Here is a 19,245-nt window from a genome sequence, read left to right on the forward strand (position 1 = left end):
AAACAGAGGACCACAGGTCTGAATTTCAAAGGTAAGCAAAACTCCATCACATTTCCCACAAGCAAGAGCTTTACACAGCCAAAAATGTAGCTTCAGCCTCCTAGTCGACAGTCTGATGAAAATCCCAGACCACCTAATCAAAAGCTTTTTTTCCTGAAACTGAGAACTGTATGGGTAAAGTTTGCACAATTTTTTTTTTTTACTTCAAATCTGCTTTTTTTACCTTGAAACACTACCACAGACCGTACACTCACTCATTCTGGGAATATAAAGAGGTACATATGCAAACTAGGGAATTTGATCCTATCAAAATTCAAAGCAAGCAAATTTGAAGTATAATACTAACAAGCATTTGGGGCACAATACATTGTGTACCAACACCTCTTTAAACTATTAGCACTGTTCACTCATTTTGGACCAATTAATTTATTAGGATGGTCTCCTTTCTGTTCTACTACCTCCATAAACTCACGTCTGCCCTGGCTTCAGGAAGTACATCTGACACTGTGGGAGCTGAAGGAGGCAGAGAATACAATGCTGCCACTGAATCCATCCTGGGTCACACCTGCCAAATCTCTCTGCAGTCCTTACATAAAGCCTTTACACTTCCATTTCTCCTTGTCTGCAACAGCTCTGTCACTTAAGCAAAAATTCATAATTAAGCATCCTCAAAGTGCTGCAGTCTCCTGACGAGGTACTAGAAGTCTGTAGCAATTCACAAACTCTTTCTGATCTGCTTCATGCTTGCAAGTCTACTTTCCTCTTGGATGTGGCAGTCTCAGCAGCTGTTATCGACGTCAGGGCACAGGACCTCATGGGTGATGCAGGGAGAGGAGACAGAGTAAAGCCCACCCAGGACCAATCAGCCAGACAAGGCAGTGAGTGACTCCATCCACCCCAACCATCTTGAGAAATACTGCAATTAGTCTGAAAATCCCCCCAGTGCCTCCTGCCTGCTTAAAAGACAAAAAGGAAAAAAACGAGACTGAAAACTCTGGCTGCGGAATGATAAGCTGGAAGCTCTGGGTTCAGATACATGGGCTGCTCCGAGACCAGCAGCTGTGCCAGCTGTGGGTCAATCTGCTCACCTCTGTGTGAGGTAACGTGAACCAGAGCATTCAGAGAGAGGTAAACATAGCCGAGTGGTTCACACAAGGTGATTTAATCATCACTGACTTGATGCACAGACCTGCGCTGTAATTCCCATCTGATGCATCAGCTTCCACCCCAGCATTTGCAGGGAGGTGATGACAGTATTTTATTTGTTCACAAGTCTACTGCTGAAGGTTTTATGTTACCATTATTTAACTTCAGAGCCGATACCTCTCAATTCCAGCTGTTTGGTGACACCTGTTTATGCATTAGTTGTACTGAAAGTGCTAGAACTGTGATTCTCTGCTGTTCCCAGCCCAGCGAGGGCTACTTAACTGCAGACCCCCAGCTAGCAGCAGGGTCTGGGTTATGGCAAGAAATTCCCAGTGCCTTTTCAGTTACAAATTAACCTTCTTTTTCTCCACACCGACTTTTAAGAGCACACTTAAACAAACAAAAAAAAATCCCCAAATAAAAATAAAATATATTTCAATGACTTCTGCATGTGTGAAACAGACAAGTTACGCTTAACTGCATGCTTTGATGCCATCTGCTCTTGTAAGGATAAATTAAGCAAAGTGAAGGACAGAAAGGTTTATTAGCAAATCTGACTATGTTACCTTAGGATCTTAAATTCCACTTAAGTACACCTGTACCAAGCACCAAACTTCTTCAAGGGATGTCTAAAGCTTGTCCCTCTCCAAGGCCATTTGCCTTACAGTTATGAAACAATGTGCAGCCATGCGCATCACTGAGCAGTTTGTTGCTAAAGACACATGCCAAATTTTTCAATTGATTTTAATCTGTCTTCAAAACAACTGCCAGTGGCTCTCATGATATCCTCCCCAGTAAATAAAACACGCTTCCTATATATATGCCCAATACTTTATTTTCATTTAAGTCTTCAAACAACCACATTAGCCTCCTCTCAAGCTCTTGCAGAGAAATTAAATCTCATTTTTAAAACAAACCAAACCTGGGCTAGATGGATGTGCAGTTTGACCATGCACAGCTGTTTCTATTTTTTTTTTTTTATTACAGTGAAGTAAATAAAGTGCCCAAGGACATAGGTTTTTGTAGTGTTAGACTGCACTGGAACTCAGAGGTGTTTGCTGCCAGTCTCTGTCCAGACAGATCTGGACAGATGAAAATTCAGCATTGCTCAAAAGTCCTGGAATAAAGCACCCATTTCTCTCTTCAGAGCCTGCATTGAACATGTTACATAAAGTGCGTCTACTTGTTCCTCTAAAAACACCACAGCCTGCCCATAAAATTCACAAAGACCATCTCATTCCCAAATCCTAGTATGATTCATTTGTTTTCTGCTCACCTAAAACTCATATTTCACTTCCAGATTGAACCATACTTCCTAGCCTTAATGTTTGTTGACTGCTGAAATGCATCATTTGAATACATGCCATATTCCACCCCGTTAACATGCTCGATTTCACTGGTAGCTGAGAAAAACAGTTGGTCTGACATTATTCACTGGGGAATCCTTGTCAGAAAGCGCTGTATGGAGATAAAATCTTATCTTTTTTGGGTCTTGGGAACACTAACAAAATAAAGTTTAGTACTGGGATCAGAAAGTACCTTACAGTTTGTGGTCTCTGATGTGGTGAAGCTGAGGGGTGTCTTATCTGGGCCTTATCTGTCTGTTTATTCAAATGGCAAATGTTCAGCCTGTATTTCTGGACTCTTAAAAGAGTAGATACTTAGTTTGCTGGCATTAAAGAAATCAAAAGGTTTTTCAGAGGGAGAGAAACAAAGGTAAGATAATCAAAGGTGGAGTGGGAGGAGAGGGGGAGCTCTTTCAGTCTGCAGGGCCAGAGTGCTCACAGTGATGAGGCACAGACATGGCTTGGCCAGTTCATTTCTACTCATGCCAACACATATATTTGAATACAACAAAAGAAATCCCAAATTAAAAAAAAACCACAACACCAACAAAATACACCTCCTGTTACATGCACCTATTGCTTCTGCTCACACTCTTAGCATAGTCTACCTCTAGGACTTACTCTTCAGGACAACTTTTACATTTTAGATGATGTTTGTCATGTTTGAGTGAGAAAGTTTCCACACTGCAAGCTGCCTTTTCAATACAAGTGCAGTCACAGTCAATCAGTCTGATTTAGCACTAGCAGCAGGCTGAAGTCTAACAAAGGCAACAAAATTGAGTTCAGTTATTGTGGTAGTGAATTTTGTTCTGTGCATTCATCTCCACATCTCCTTCAACAGTTCATTTTTATATACTTAGTCCAACAAATAAATAAATGGTACAACTACTGCCTAAGAAAGGGTAAAGGAGTTATTGCAAGATTTTCTTCCCTTAACAGGCAAGTATGGACAGCTTCTGGTTTGCTTTTTTGAGCCTAGGTCTCCCCACAACACAACAGAGGTATATTTCACTTTTCTCCACTGGAAAAGAACAGAGAAGAATTATCAATAGCAAGACAGCCATCATCAGAAAATAATGGAAGTTACACCAAGTGGAACGAAAAGTATGTGGCTAGTTTCCTCATCATACTTGAGGCATGAAAAATCAGGCAGTAGTAGAAGCTTTTGCAGCGAGACATGGATGGAATTTCATATCACATCTTGATGGTCTCATTTCTGTTTTATTGCTTACCTGTTAGTAACAAAATACATCACCTGTATGTGTACTGCACTACACATAAACAAACGTGCATTTCTGTCTCATGGTTTCTCCCGAATTATTAGCATGTCACATAAGACCTCAAAAAGTACCGGAATGCTCAGTTTTACTCTCACTACAGATCTGTAGCCTCCAGTCATCCTTCTGTGCAGCCAGTTGCAGCACTGTGAATCAGCATGAAAGGTAACACAATCCTTAGGAGGAATTTAGGAAACCAAAGATCCAGCTTCCATCCATACAGGCTCACTGAAGTGGCATTGCTGAGGTGAGGCTGAATCATAAATGAGTTTGAAGCCTGACTTTATTTGAAGCCTGACAGATACAACTTCTTGCCACTAAAAAACGCTCTGAGCATGAAGGGGGTGGTGGCTTTCAGGTCACTGCTGCTTCCTGAGCCAAGGCAGAATTAAATCTGGCCACTGCTGTGAGGAACATCAATGGCTGATACAGTCGCATAAAAAGAAAACCACATTAATGCTTCCTGTTCTCTAAGAACTAACTGTAGCTTCTACTAATACATCTCTGGGGTGCCAAAGAAAAAGGGCCTTTCGTTGTCCCCTACTGCGTAATAACATGCCTCCAGTTGGGAAACAAACTTCAAGAAGACATTTTCTTCTTGCTCTCCTTACTCCTTTCCCACATTTATCACCTCTTCCATTCAAAGCGCCTGTGCAGAGCACTCCCAGCTCAGCCTCTGCATTCCTTAAAGATATTATATTCATACATATCCACACTACACGGAAAGTAAAGAGACACAGTAAGAGAATATAGTTTATTTCTAGAGATAAAAAGGAATAGTAATTGCCTTTAGCCAGCAGTGTATATAATAGCTGACCTTCTGTATGCTGCCTTTGATTTTCTCCTCATAGCAATCATTTCTCGTTGGCTAATTCCCAGCATTTTTCCCTCAGGCTGGCGGGTTGGCATGGATGGTTAGCAGCTGCCAATATTTCTCCTCCCTGTCAGCTACAAGCCATACTAATGTTAGATGCCTGGCTCAGTCCCACCCAGGGTGCTGCATGCCTTCGCTTTCCAACACACTCAGCTTTTGCCAGCCTTGAATCTGAATCAAGGTCCTGTCCTGCCTTTCTCCTTATAAAGATTAACTGGGTGAGGGAGTTAAGCCACGTCAGCTGAAGGAGCAGATGACAGATTTCACAGGGCCCGACCTCATGGGAAATGGCAGGTTTTGCAGCAGCCGTTGGGGAGCAGTAATGCAGTAAGAACACAAAGGAATTCAGCCCTAGTTGTGTGCAAATATCTACTTTGAATATCATTCTCTTAATAGCAAAGAAAAGACCTGTGTGGATAAACAATCAAAAAATCTTCCCAAGCACATCCCACCCCTTCTTCCTACAACAGAAATGCTGCTTCTCGTTGCCCCTTGGAAGATCTGTAAGCCACAGGCAACCCCGTTTAATCTTTTTGGAAGGCAACATTCTCAACAGACAGCTCACTGAATGAAGAAAAGTCCACCAGTAGCTACTCTTTGAAACAAATTAAAAAACAATTGAGGGTTACAAAAATTAACCAGTCTACTTGAGAAGCAAATTTGTTTTATAACACAAAGGATTGTATTTGATCAGTGCTACAGAGAGCAAGGTCTGCTGCTACAGAAAGCTAGGTCTGCTGCTTCAGATGATCTGCATTTAACTTCACTAGAGACAAGAGCATTTGGTGTTCTCATGACAAGAATGACCAGGTGAAGTTGTTTTTAAATGTATGCCCCAAAGTAAAAAAAAAACTAAGGAAGGTTGGGAATCTCATTTGTAAACCATAGGACCCTCATGCAACAGAGGGAGTTTATTTGTTGTTGCTGTTTCTGCCTTGTCACCATGTAACTGCAGCCTCAGCTTTCAGAAAACTGTGTGAATAAGGTGCTCCCCTGTCCAGTGTCCAGCTTTCAGCTTGCCCATATAGACTCCGTGTACTCCTATTAGCAAAGCCAGGCAGGTAATAATACTGAATAAAAAGCCTATTCAATGAAGCACTGGCTCCTTCTCAAGTAAAGCAGAGTACCACTACAGCATGAATGACTCAATCATCTACTCGAGAGCTACTACTTGCAGCGTTGAAGCAATGTTAATTGGATAATGGCCTGCTGCCAGCTAATATTGGCATGACCTACAATACCCCTGGCTGACAGCCATGTCTCTCTCTCTATCACACCTTTTTTTGTAAACTGGATGGGAAGTGGAAACCATTAAAAAAGCCTCATAAGTGCCATTTAACTTCTTAGCATGAATTAAAAGCTTAATTAAGTGCCTTGTTAAAGGAAGGAAGACCAGTTTTCGTGATTAAATAAAACAAAACAACAGTTAGGGGTATGGAGTGAATGAGTAACTTTACAGCTTAAAACTCAGCTCCTGGAAAATATTAATTTCGAGTTGCATTTAACAGCAGCTGATAGAGGAAAACTGCACAATTGCTGGAAAATACCCTGGGTGAAAATCAGGCGAGGTTCTTATTGTACACCAAAAGCTGCAACTGAAGAGAAAAGCATAGAAGTTAAGAGCTAATGGAGTCCTTTTTATTAGCTGTAGGCAGCTGACACACTCCATTCCTTTAACTCTGCTCTTCTCTAAGGGCTGATACTTCACACACCACGGCCACATCTGAGCCCTTGTTATTATCTGGCTGTTTTTCCAAGTGCTTATCTACACACAAAAATACTTTTTGTTGCTTTAACAAAACGTGTAGGACAAAATCAAATTACTGAGGCTAGTACAAAAGTGCTTATGCAAACTCTTCAATCAGTGCAGAATTAGCTCTGTACTGACTTAGTTTAAGTTGATTAGGAAAAGGTTTGGACTGAAGCACATTAAGTCATGCTTGAACTGACCTGAAATGTCTAACACAAGGTTTTGCAGTGGTTTAAAACCCTGTAAATTCAACTAGTCTTAATTCCATGTGTGCACAATGTCTCCCTACTGAAATGACTGGCATATCATAAAGACTGCTCTCACTTGTAATTGGATAGAAACAAGAAATAATGTAAAAAACATCTGCTCGCTGTTTAGCTAGACAACAGTTAACAATGTCTGGATGCCAGATTAACAAACAGACCCCGGCATACTAAGAAGGGAAAAGAAGTCTGCAATTCAGACTTTAGAGGCAGGTTTACAGCTTTAAATAATCAAAATAAGTTCTTTTGTTTTGATGTTAAGCTCCCTTACACCAATGTTACATGAGTGTAAAAGCTTTACACGTAATGATTTATCTGGTTTAGACATCAAACCTTTGAGAAATAATAATAATAACAACAACAACAACAATAATAATAATAATGCACTTTTTCAACAATTTCTTACTTTAGCAGTTTTCAAACCACGCCAGAATTTAAAATGAAATGCTTCCATGGTTGACTTAAAAACACTTGTTAATTTAGGACTGATCATCACCTTTAGAAAAGTTTTGAATGGTGAAGACTACTCAAAACCAATTTTCAATCTCTGTTTTTCTGTAACAACTATATGCCAACATAAATTGTCTCTAAGCCTGAAAAAAATATTGGCTTAGGAAGTTAATTTTCAAATTTTGTTTGAAATTTTTCTACTGAGGAATAACCCCCTATATGACAGATTAAATTAGTTTTCACAGATACCTTTAGAAATAATGCACAGGCTGTGAGAGCTGTGCAGACCACAGACTAAAAACAATAGCCTTGAGAAGAACAATTAGCTTGTGAACTGAAAAAGAACCTGCTAACTTCCTTTAATGCAATATAACTAAGATAGTTTTTCCTCTGCTCTATCAGCTCTCAAAACCCAGGAGCATTTCAGTTCCTTTCATGGGGAACTCCAACATTTTCTGTCAGGGGCATTTCCCATACCTACACACAGGCAACTAGCAAAGCCCCCAGCACTCTCAAGTGAAGAAACGCGCCTTAACCAAGCAGTAACTGAGAAATACTGAAGTGCATCAGGCAGCTTGCTTTACCCCAAGTGACTAGCAGTTGTGAAGAAATTATTTAACTGACCACCTCACGCATATTCAAACAAAGTAGCCACTGAACAAATAAGATTCAATGCAGTTAACAGCAGTTAATTTGCATGTGGAAAATACCTGTATAAGCCACCATCGGTAACTGTAGGAATCTTTTTTGATAGACTCTTCTGTCTCTTCCTACCTGTGCACCCTTGGGCATGTTTTGTCACCTCCGCTTCCATCCTTGCTTTGCGATGCAAAAACTATGTAACACTGACTGACTTGACTCTTTCACTGGAAATTATCAGTGGACACTGCAGAATCACAGTGCACATCGTCGCACATCCTCTGTGATATCTCTAAACTCCTATGCAAAATGCCTGGGCCGAAATTTCTTCATGAGTAATATTCAGTGTCAAGACTCACGAAGTCACACCCAGCGATCTACACCTAATGCTCTCCAACTTATGCCATTACAATGTCATGATGCTGCTGAAGTCTCTGCAGAGTTAAAGCACAGGGGAAAAATAGGTGTGTGACACTTCAGGACCTGCCATCATTTAAAAACACACTCTGCTTCTTCACGGTCATTAAGCAAATGATGGGGAAAACCCCTCTGTATGCCAGAGTATCTTCCCACTGAGCACCTGCCATCTCATGCCTTGGAGACATCACTGCCCCTTGGTCTGCCTGTCCCAGTCACAGACACTGGGTAGGCAGTGCTGAGGTGACTGGTGACAGCAGCCTTGGCCAGCAGGCACACGCCTCCTCCCTGTGGGCAGCAAAGCCACTGGTGTGCCCTATGGTAGCTGCACTGTCAGGCCATATGGCTGTGAGGAAATTACAGTGGGGGTGGAAGCCAGCCAGTGAGATTTTGTGGTAAAATAAAGTAAATGTTCCAGTGAGGTATGTATTTTCTATGTCCCTTTGCTTCCTGCTGTGAGAACCATGCCGCATGAGAAAATCCCTGCTTTTTCTCAACTGCATTCATGGTTGTTGGTGGAAAACACACTGCCTGAAGTAGTTAAATGCCAAACTCGGCATGAGAGGAGGCAAGAGGAAACAAAGCTGAATGAGGTGCAGGAGAGGGGAAAAAGGAGGATGAGGATTTGAGCTGCTGGAGAGGAGTGGATATAAGTGAGACTCCCAATAATATAACAGCTCAAGTGATTTTTCAGATAACCTCCATCTAGCAGGCAAACCACCCCTATCAAATTTCCTGCCTAGAAGAGCAGAAGAATATCAGGGTCCTGATAATGCCCTGAAAGAAGCTATGGTAATTAAGTGTTTGTGTACGACTCCCTCAGCAGCAGTGGCAAAGGCAAGCCAAAGCATCTTAAAGCTTTGTCATCGTAACTGTTAGGACTTACTGCTGGTGAGGAAGGTCAGTGTGAACGTGTTCACCCTTCAGTGATTTGTAACCCATCAAACATAAAAACCACATCTGGAGCTGACCTGGGGCAGGCATTGACACCCATGACATGCTCCCCTTGAAAACCTTAGCGGACTGCAGAGTCCTTCCTCACCGAGTGTGAAGGAGGGGGCTCATGTTTATGGCAGGGGCACACTGACATACCATACCTCTTCCGGCAGGTTGACCACCAGGTCATTTTCCGTCTGCCCGACCAAAGCCTGCAAGAAGTACTCGCTGCAGGCAGCCAGCACAGCCCGGTGGGCGCGGAACTCCTTTCCCTCCACGATCAGCGTCACGTCACAGAGAATGTCCTGCTTCCGCTGGTCATTTAAGCAGAGGAGAATATTGGTACAGTGCACCGTTGACTCATACACATACATGGGGGAGTCACTCTTCTCATCCACAGACATGCCGTTCACACCCTGCAGAAGAGAAGGGAGGAAGAAAACACAGACAAGGTGGTGAGGAGCAACACAGCCACTGGGCAAATTTGGCATGGTGGGATGCTGCTGAGTTTCTGGATAACTTGGGACCATAGCCAAGCACCATACAAATTCTTAAATCTGACCAAATTGCTCAGGAAGGATATTGGAAAGGGCATTTGTTGCCACTGGCTTTTACTCTGTCATGCTTCAATTACCTAACCGTCCCTTGACTTCCCCCCTAAAAAACAAAATAAAATTTAGATGGACTGCGCAGTGCTGTCCTTTGACTACCTACTATGCATCTACAGTTCTAAATTTAGTAGAGGCAATAACGTGGGGACATGGGAAATTTTAGAAGATTTTAGCCAAAAAAGCAAGGGTGACTGTTGGGTCTTCTAATAGTGAAAAACAGGCTTTGTGCTTTCTTCTGTTATTTTCAGATTAAGGAAAAAAACAGTCAAAACCCCAGCCTGTTCTCCAGCAGACAGGCAGTGCTGCACGTTTATACTGATGATCTCTGCTCAAGTGAAAGGCAAGGCTGAACTGTACCTGACGAAGACAAGCCACTAACTACAGTGATCTCATCTCTCAACCAGAATTAGAGCTATTTTAAGCCTCAAGGGGGAGAGAAAGATATTTAGTGGCTTAGACGAAATTAACTTCCAGGCATGGCTAAAGAAACACACCTTCAGCAGCAGTTTAATGTCATTTACAGAAAAGAGAAATTTCTGTATTCCAGACCCACAAACCTAAGAAAACCCCCAAACTCATGTGGACATCCAGCCCCGGGTAGCAGGGCAGCATGTGGGTGCTGGGGCAAATAAGTCTTCCTCTCCTGACAGCAGAGCAGAGGTTGGAAGGATGTAAGACACCTGTTACAACTCTCTGAGCTAGAAAGTTCCCTGACTACAATTCTGCAATTTCTGCAACAACTATTGTTGTTGAACCACTTGCCTTTGCCTCAACCATTTGAACACAGGAATTGGGACTTGCAGTTGTGGTGGGTCAGCTTCCTCCAACAACCAGCACCTCAAGAACCCCCTCTTTGCACTTGGACACATTGAAGTAATTCTTCTCTTGCCCAAAACTACCTGCCTAGCATCAGATTGAACCCTCTTTGAATTATTTTGCCATTTTAATTTCTCTGTACAAAACTGTAAAAGACCATGCTGAATGCACTACGTGCCCCAAAACAAACTGAACACACTTGTTTTAAGGCTCACATGGGAAAAAGGATTGTTTGTATGTATTCTATCTGCTCCTGAAATCAAAGCCTTGCAAACACACAAACTTTAAGGAACTGTTTTTCCAAACAAAACTCATCTTCTAAGACATAAGATTCAGAGGTGTACAGGGCTAAGGGCAGCAGATGGGTATTTTGATAATACTGCTGCACTGCAAACACCTGACCACTGTAGAAAGCTGAAGTAAAATTCCTCCTCTGCTACTTTTCAACTGGGTTCTTTGCAGCATTCTCCTTTGCTAGCACAATATACAGGTACACAAGTAGACACAACATGACTTCAAACTATTTCTCTTACCATGCATTCAAATAAAGGTACCATTTTCCTACAGTGTCACTGAAAATATACTCATAATCTAGACAAAAGTGGACTTAACAGGACCAATTTGTTACTCGTACAAGTATGTACTTGTAACTATTTATTAAAATTCTCAAAAATAAATCCATCTTCCCATCTTTCTAGGAGTATTTTTAAGTTAGCAGCTATGATGACTCTCTAAAATAAAATATTACTGGAATTCCTATTGGGATGCCTACAGCTTCTCTTTTACTGGTATTCGCAGTGTTTACTGCTGACTCAGGCTACACTCTTGAGTACCCAGCCAAAAGGCTTACATGAACAGAAGAAAACCCAATCAATCTAACATTCATTGGCCCTTCACCAACCTCATATCTAGAGAGAAGATACAAACCTGCTTATTGATCTGCATCTGGGTAAGAGAGAGACACAGGATTTTTGTGTGCCGTCAGTAGGATTCCTTAATGAGGACAGAATTCATTCTATTTTTTTTTTCTCATGAATTGAGACTAATGAGAAGAATTGACAACAATCATTTTATTAGCACTACAGTAAGGTAAAAGAGAAAATGATACTTAGCTCATCCCACTCATAGCTTTCTGTATAACTGAACTCTGATGCTAACGATAGTGTTATAATGATGTTCTAAGTGGTCACTCTTGCGTGCTACGAAACGCAAGAGTTTACAAGAACAACCTAGTGGGAAAACTTGAGAGTTGCAAATTACAGTGCAAAGGGGAAAGCGTTCTTAATTTTTTTTTATTTTTTTTTCCAGGCACATCTTATGCCTGTAATGTCTCAGATGATGAAAAAATGTACAAGAAACCTGAAACCTGGCAGGTAATGAACAGAACATCAATTATATTTTCAGTGGCTTTTTTTTTTTTTAAAAAAAAAACAACCAAAAAACCACTGTTTGCCTGAAACTGCAATCCTTTTTTTACAGTAATAGTGCAATTTGTGTGAATCAAACCCTGAATTACTTGGTTGCTAATTAGTAATTTCCCACTTTTTAACTACAGCTCTCACCAAGTGTATTTTTTTAGAAAAAAATCATTACATGCCCTGTGAAGTGCTGAAAATACCACGGTGTATTTCCCCGCTGGCGAGTGAGCCTGCCTTCTATGCTAGGAAACCCGACCAATGTGGTACGGACATGCTGGGGCTGTAAACTGCACCCTCCGCTCCTGCAAAGGACCACCACCCAGATGCTTATATATTGCCATGGTTTCCCAAGGCTACTGTTGTGACTCCAGGGGCTTCCTGAAAGCGGATTCACACCATACCCCTTCCTGCAGCTGCTCAGAGTCCATGTGGATGCCTTGGTCAGTGGCTGCAATCTCAGCCTGACATAGATTTCCCCTGGCCATGTCCCTTGCTGCTCCAGGAAACGCCCCAAGCCCTGTATTGTGCACAGGGAAGCCAGGGCTGGGCTGCAGCTCAGGACCACCTATTTATCAGCTTTTAATGTTTCAAGTCAAGTGATTTACGGTCTTCCCTTTTCCATGATCTGCCATTGCCTGAATGACCTTCAGGCATGAGGTGTTTCCTCTCCAAGAAAGCTTTATCCTGCAGGACAGGAGCAAGATGGTGAAACCCTGCACTGTTCATTTTCATGGGGAAAGGGTTTAGGGTGCCAAAAAGAAGATGTTGCCATAGGGCTTTGGCATGTAGTAGCAAGAAAATTCACAAAATTTGACATTTTTTTCCCCCTCTCCTTGGAAGAGAAAAGCAGGGATCAGGTATTAACTCTAAGGCAAGCCAGGCTGGAAGTCTTTTATACAGTGTTAATTCTAACCATGTAATTTTTTTCTGAATTCAGTACTATGCTGAGTTTGCAGAAACTTCTTCATGGAAATCATTGTTACGCACTTGGTATTTCTTCAAACTGAAGACAGAATATCTTAGCAAGCCTTTCCCTGGCTCAAAAGAACATGCTGTGCATTTGTTTGCATATAGGTCACCATACTGCCAGAAAAAGCCTCTTTGAAACAAAAGTTTCCAGAAACTGGCAAGAACTATTGCGGGCAAGGAAAGCACCATTGAAACCTTGCCAAAAATGCTGCTGGTAAAGGCCAGCAACTGCAGTAAAATGTACTGGAACATTGCTTACATGATCCTTCCACAGTGACTCCTGGGAGATGCCATTGAACTCTCTTGCATGGGTAGTGTGGAGCAGGCACACAAAACCTCAGCACACCAAAAATGTTGCTCATGGAACACCCAAATCACTTTCGTTCGCAGCATGTTGTCTCTGCTGGCTGGCACTCCCTCAGAACTCTCCAAGAACTTATGAACAAACTGCCTGAGCCACTACCAAAAATACATCACCTATCACAAAAATAAAACCAGCTTCTGGCTCACAAGGATAGAGGGCAGGCAAAGTGGTGTCTGTTTTTAAAGGGAAACATTAGGGGAGAGAAACTTTTATCATGGCAGACCAGAAAGTCCTGCATCAGAACTGGGTTAATTATGTGAAAGGTAAATCTCAATTGTGGCAGAGCTACGGAACACTTAACCAGGCAAATTATCATTGTGACAAAGCAGCATGGCTTCACCAAGGGGAAGTCATGTTTCTGATGGGCTCTATTATAATTCCTGAAGTGTGTCAAATTAGCAGTGAGGAATACTGGTACGTGTAATTAGTGTTGACTTTCAGAAATCCTTTGACAAAACCTTTATAAAAGGCTGCTAGAGAAGCTCAGCTGTCTTAAGGTGAGAAGTTAAACCAGACTGGAAATTAATTAGGCCAAATTGTATTCAACAGAGAAGGGATGCAGGGGCAATTTTCAGCAAGTTAGCAGTGGAATTCCTCCAGAAACAAACCAGCAGCAGTACCGGTTCATATCTGCCTAGGTTCACATCATGGAACACACCTAAGCTTGTCAGATCTCTGAAGGTAAAGTACGGTTGGATACACTCAGTACTTGAATGGGAGGCTGCTCGAGTGTACCAGGGTCCTAACAGCATCCTGCCACTCCTACAGGGAGGTCTTCGAGAAAGTGAAGCCAGACAATGGAGCAATTTGAAACAACGGAGGTTTAGACTGGACACAAGGAAAAGCTGAGGAACAGGTTCCTTGGAGAGGTTGTGTCATCTCCACCTTAGAAGGTTTTCAGATCAGACTGGATATAGTGCTGAGCAACCAGCTCTGATCTCAAGGCTGATCTGCTTTGAGCAAGAGGTTGTGCAAGGAACCTCCTGAGGGCCTTTCCAACACAAATTATCAGATGATCTTACATTGATTAGTGACCTAGAAGTCCACAGTTCGTGACTGAAATTGATGAAAACATATCAAATGTCAAAGGTAGTAGAGACTGTTGGGAATTTCAGAAAGACTTAATATAAAAAAGAATTAGTCACTAACAAGGCGACACACCAAATCCTGGGCCCTCTGTTACAAACAAATGGCAATCAGAGGAAAAAATGTAATTATATAGAATGGCTGAGGTTGAGGGGAACTCTAGATGTTGACTAATTCAACCTCCCTACTCAAAGGATGGCCTAGAGACAGCTGCTGAGGACTGTGTCCAGTCAGGCTTTAAGTATCTTCAAGGATGGAGACCCTACAACATCTCTGGGCAACCTGCTGCAGTTTGACCACCATCACAGTAAAACAGTGACTCATTGACTTGGAATCTCAATCTGAATTTGGAATCTCTCATGAAAACCTCAGACTGGAGACAGACAGACTGTCATCATCTAGAGACAGATTTTAGAGAGAGAGAAATACTTCAATAAGGAGACATATTTTTAAGTTAATTCTGTTGTAGTACACTGTTGTGCAGCATCTGCATCTGATTACTAATGCTGAAGCAGGAGAAAAGAAATCCTCAGTAGAACAATGAAAAAAGATTATTGGCAAGGAAAGAGAAAAAGCTCTCCTCAACATGTATGATCAATTCAATAAACGCTATACATATAATTCAAAATTAAAAGGTCAAAGCAGCACTGCTATTTATTGTTTCTAGTGCTGCAAATAAAAGAGGACACTCAAGTAAAAGAAGCAAGACAAACAGAGAATTTGTAAAAAGAAGAGCTGTGATTCCTGACCATAGATATGAACTGAAACAGTACCCCATACTCCTAGGAAGATGCTTGTTCTGCTTTTCCTGAGAGATTTCGCAGTCAGTGCAACAAACCATATGTACAACTAACCACTGCTGCATGTTACTGGTGCGAAGAATTACCGTAATTGTAAAAGGATTAGTCATTTCTAATAATAATATCCAGGGCCACACTACTCAGGGTACAAGCTTACATGGGATGAATACTGACATGGTCCAGCATGCTGGTCAACAACAAACTGCCTGGGCAGAGGAACACATATGTATTATCTGTCTTTCCTGACCTACTAAACACAGTGTCAGAAACAAATTATTTGATGGATGTCAACACAGATGAAACCACAAATCTATCACTTTGTGAGAGCAATGGGCATGCTGCTTCTCTCAAACAGGCACTGAAGTTGCATGGGACCAAGCTGGTGAGGGCCAGCAGCAGAAAATGTCAGTCCAAAGACTAGATATGGTGTCCCTGTCACCAGGGGCTCTGGCTTCCACTGGCTCCAGTGGAGTGGTGGGTTTAGGACATGAGAAGCCATCAGATGTTAAGCTCAACAGACAAAAGGTACTCAGACTGCAGTGGAAGTGTCTTTATAGCTTCTCCATGGCAAAACACCAGCAAGGAAGGGGACAGGGGAAAAAGGAGCCTAAAGGCATTGTCTTGTTCCATGAAACAAAAGCTCGCTTATATCCCAGGAAGTGTAAGCAGGACACCAGATCTACAACAGTGCACAGAGGACTCCCAAAAATGTCATAGTGAAGCCTGGAAAGGTCTATCACTATCTCCTGATTATGCCTGCAATGCTACATTTTAGTATGGAAATCAACAGGAAAACAGTGCGTGTTTTCTCATTTAGGAATCACCTGACCCGGTATAAGATGAACTGCAGGTTTTGCTTGGAAGATTAAGCTAGAGTTTGCATTATATCCTGCTATACAAGGTGACTCCCAGCTTTCTCCTGATCATGTTAAGAGAGGATGAATAACGAACTGGGGTTATTTTTAGTTCCAGTTTACATTCTTCCAGTCAGCTCCACTAACAGTTAAAAAAAGACACTTAGGGATACCTTAAAGAGCTCAGCTTGAGTGCATCTATGGCTCTATGGTCAGAGACAGATGGAGAGTCTGCACCACAGATTTACTTGTAAATGCCTGACAGTATTTCTGTTTAATAGGATGCAGAGAGTGTGGAAGAAATACTCTTTTGTTGTGAGGTTTTCTATTATTCCCCCTGTCCCTATCAATTTAGCAAAAGGTACTAAGAAAAAAATGGGGAGAATGATGCTAAAGAAAAAGTTGAGAGGAAACAGTACTTCTGACAAATGGCAGCAAAAAGCAGATCAGACTTGACAGTTTTTAAGGATAAACATGCACTGTTTTTAAGTGGCAAGTGGGAGGAAAATAATTTTCCAGGCTTCCTTACCCATCCCCTAATATTTTTTTTTCTTTGAAAAGCCCTGTTCTGTGTAGCGAACACTTGAGTTTTAAAGAAATTTATCAATAACTGATACTTAAGAGGTCTTAAAATGACCACCCTTATAATTGGTTAGTAAGATCTCTCAATTATAGCTATAACAACAAAGGATATGATTATATTGTCACTGCTTCCCTTTAAAAAGAAACTATTGAAAGGCCTAATGATTAATTCACCATTTTTGAGAGCTCACTGTAATGACAGAAGACTATATACAAAGGTCTCTTCAGTGAGCCCATTATTCAATTAATAAATGCCGAATACCAAGCAGTCATAGTCATATGAAACTCCCAAGAACTGTGTGAATTTTTAACCAATTAATTATCAGTTACAACATCATAAAACACCAGCACAAAAATAGAAATAATGAAATTTAATTATACATTATTCTTCTTAGTTGCTGCAAATACTATACAAGACTGATTTTGATTAATAATTCATACAGCAATAAAGTATCAGGAAAGATAATTATACTGTGCCACAATTCTCACACTGATTTCTGTAATTACAGATTACAACAGTGTTAGCAATTTAAAAAGGTTAGGGAGCAGTAGTAATTTGCTATGTCATCCTCAGCAATATTAATGTCTTCTTCTCTGAGCACCCCAGATAATTGAAAATAGACTGGCAGGCTGCCGGGCTACATGGGCTTGCCTCCTGCCAACATACTGTGGGTGCCAGGGCCATTAGCAAGAACACCTTCAGAAATGAGCTTTTCACACTGTTCAAGTAAATTCTGCTTTAAAGCAGAAGATACGTGGCCAAATCAAAAAGATGTTGGATGGCAGCTGTAGACATGCATTGCTGCTGACCGCGATGGAGGGTACATCTGATCCTACCACCTCAAAGTAAACGCTTCATTTCAGCTATGAGTGGAAAGGGGGATAGCTAAGAAACTCGAGACAGGATTTAACTGTGGGCTCTCCACAGACACAGGTCTGGTTGGGCACAGCGCAGGGCCCTATAGACAGTTGGTAACTCTCCTAAAGGCAGGACTCACATTGCTGAGGAGGACTCATGGCTCCAACACAGCAAGTGTTCTCACAGCCCAGGGTGCAGCCTCTGAACTGCTAAACATCTGTATGCGGTTCAAGGGCCACAAACTGGTTCCTGGTGACCTACACTGTGGGCAGTGTGCAGAAGCATCAGCACCTGGGCTGGCTGTAGAGCTGGGCCATGAGCCATGTTTCTATATGGCAGACGTAACATGCTTTCAAAGTACAGGCAACAACAATGGATATTCATTCCTTAGCTTAAACCAACAGGAATAAGGGCGTGTCCTCCAGGCTGTAGAATGTCTGCTTTTTCACAGCTTATATGTCATCACAGCACACAGGCTTTGACGTAGAAATTAAGTCCCATTTCAAAAGTCACTTACTGGATCTAGACCCACAACTGGACAGAGATTAGGGGAAAAAAAAGAGGGACTCTGATCCTGCAGACCTTTAAACAGAACTGCTGAGTACAACTTCTGTCTGTAGCATTTTGGTAACTTAACAATGATTTCACTACTGGCAGATTGCACACACGAACAGAAATGTACTATAGATTCATCTCTGCAATGGACCTTGGGGTTTTGTTTTGTTTCTCTGAATCAGCGTCAGGATGCCCATAGCTCCCATGATGAATGTTTATTTAAACCCCGGGCATCTACTCTAAAGAAATTGTGCTTCAGATTGTTCAGAGATTGGTACCATAGGAGGCAGGGATTCCCACAGGAGGCTGCTTTGAAGAGTCCAAATAGATTTATGTTCCACATACAGATAAAACCTATTTCTTGACTTCAGAGGGTTGTGTTGTTATTATTTTTTGAGAGACTAATCCAGATGAACAAAGTAATTATAGCTTGCAGTCTTTAGGGACTTTAGTTAACATGCAAATAATGTTTACACACGGTACACGCGTTGACGCATACATTCTATACAGGTCTAGTAGGCAAAGCATACACATGCATCTTTTTATGACTCAGGAAATATTACGTAATTATACTACTAATTGCCCTATGCTCAGTAAGTCAGATTTAGTTTAACACGAACTTTCAACATCCTTTAAATATAAATGGTGATGCCTTCAGGAGAAAGGCATAGTAGATGGGGTGGAGAAAAACATAGACCAGGCAGGAAAACAGAAGAAACAACAGAAAAACTGTCGTCTATCCTCATCCTTATTTCTCACAACCCACTTGAATGACATGTATGTACATGGAAAGTGAGAAACACAGAAGAACTCCTCCCCAAGAAAGTCTCTTCTCATGGCTTTCACACTGCTCTTTACAGTAGCTGGCTATGGTGAAGGGGACCGGAACAAAGTCTGTTCTCAAAATAGCTTATTCAAAGTAGAATGGGGAATGCCTAACACTGAAACAGTGCCAGGAAACCACCAAACAAAACAAAAAAACATATTCTATTTTTCTGAAGTGGTCAGTGGTTTCAGGACCTTGAGGAAAAGACATAACCTTTTGGTTTACTTTTGGATAAGCTGGATGGCCAGATTAAGGATCAGAGAGGGGAAAACGAACTAGTGATTTGTTTTCATCTTGCCCTCCAGTTTGGTGAGCTCTCTGAAAAGGTTTAAGTTCTCCATATAAATGGAGGATGGAGATACTGGCGAGGACCCACCGGATTACGCCCTGCCTTCCTTACTTTAAAT

At 41.6% G+C, this 19,245-nt stretch overlaps 1 protein-coding gene across 12 annotated transcripts in view; it reads right to left on the bottom strand.

Moving 5' to 3' along the window:
* Positions 1–19,245, bottom strand: part of BACH2 (BTB domain and CNC homolog 2) — a 193,932-nt gene that overhangs the window by 41,613 nt on the left and 133,074 nt on the right. For all 12 annotated transcript variants that reach the window (XM_054061303.1, XM_054061297.1, XM_054061298.1 and 9 more), the window contains one exon: positions 9,260–9,514. In XM_054061303.1, the coding sequence (XP_053917278.1) occupies positions 9,260–9,502 (243 nt within the window). In that variant the 5' untranslated portion in view covers positions 9,503–9,514. The remainder of the gene's footprint in view (positions 1–9,259; positions 9,515–19,245) is intronic.

The sequence above is a fragment of the Cuculus canorus genome, chromosome 3 (genome assembly GCF_017976375.1).
Source record: "Cuculus canorus isolate bCucCan1 chromosome 3, bCucCan1.pri, whole genome shotgun sequence".
NCBI lineage: Eukaryota > Metazoa > Chordata > Aves > Cuculiformes > Cuculidae > Cuculus > Cuculus canorus.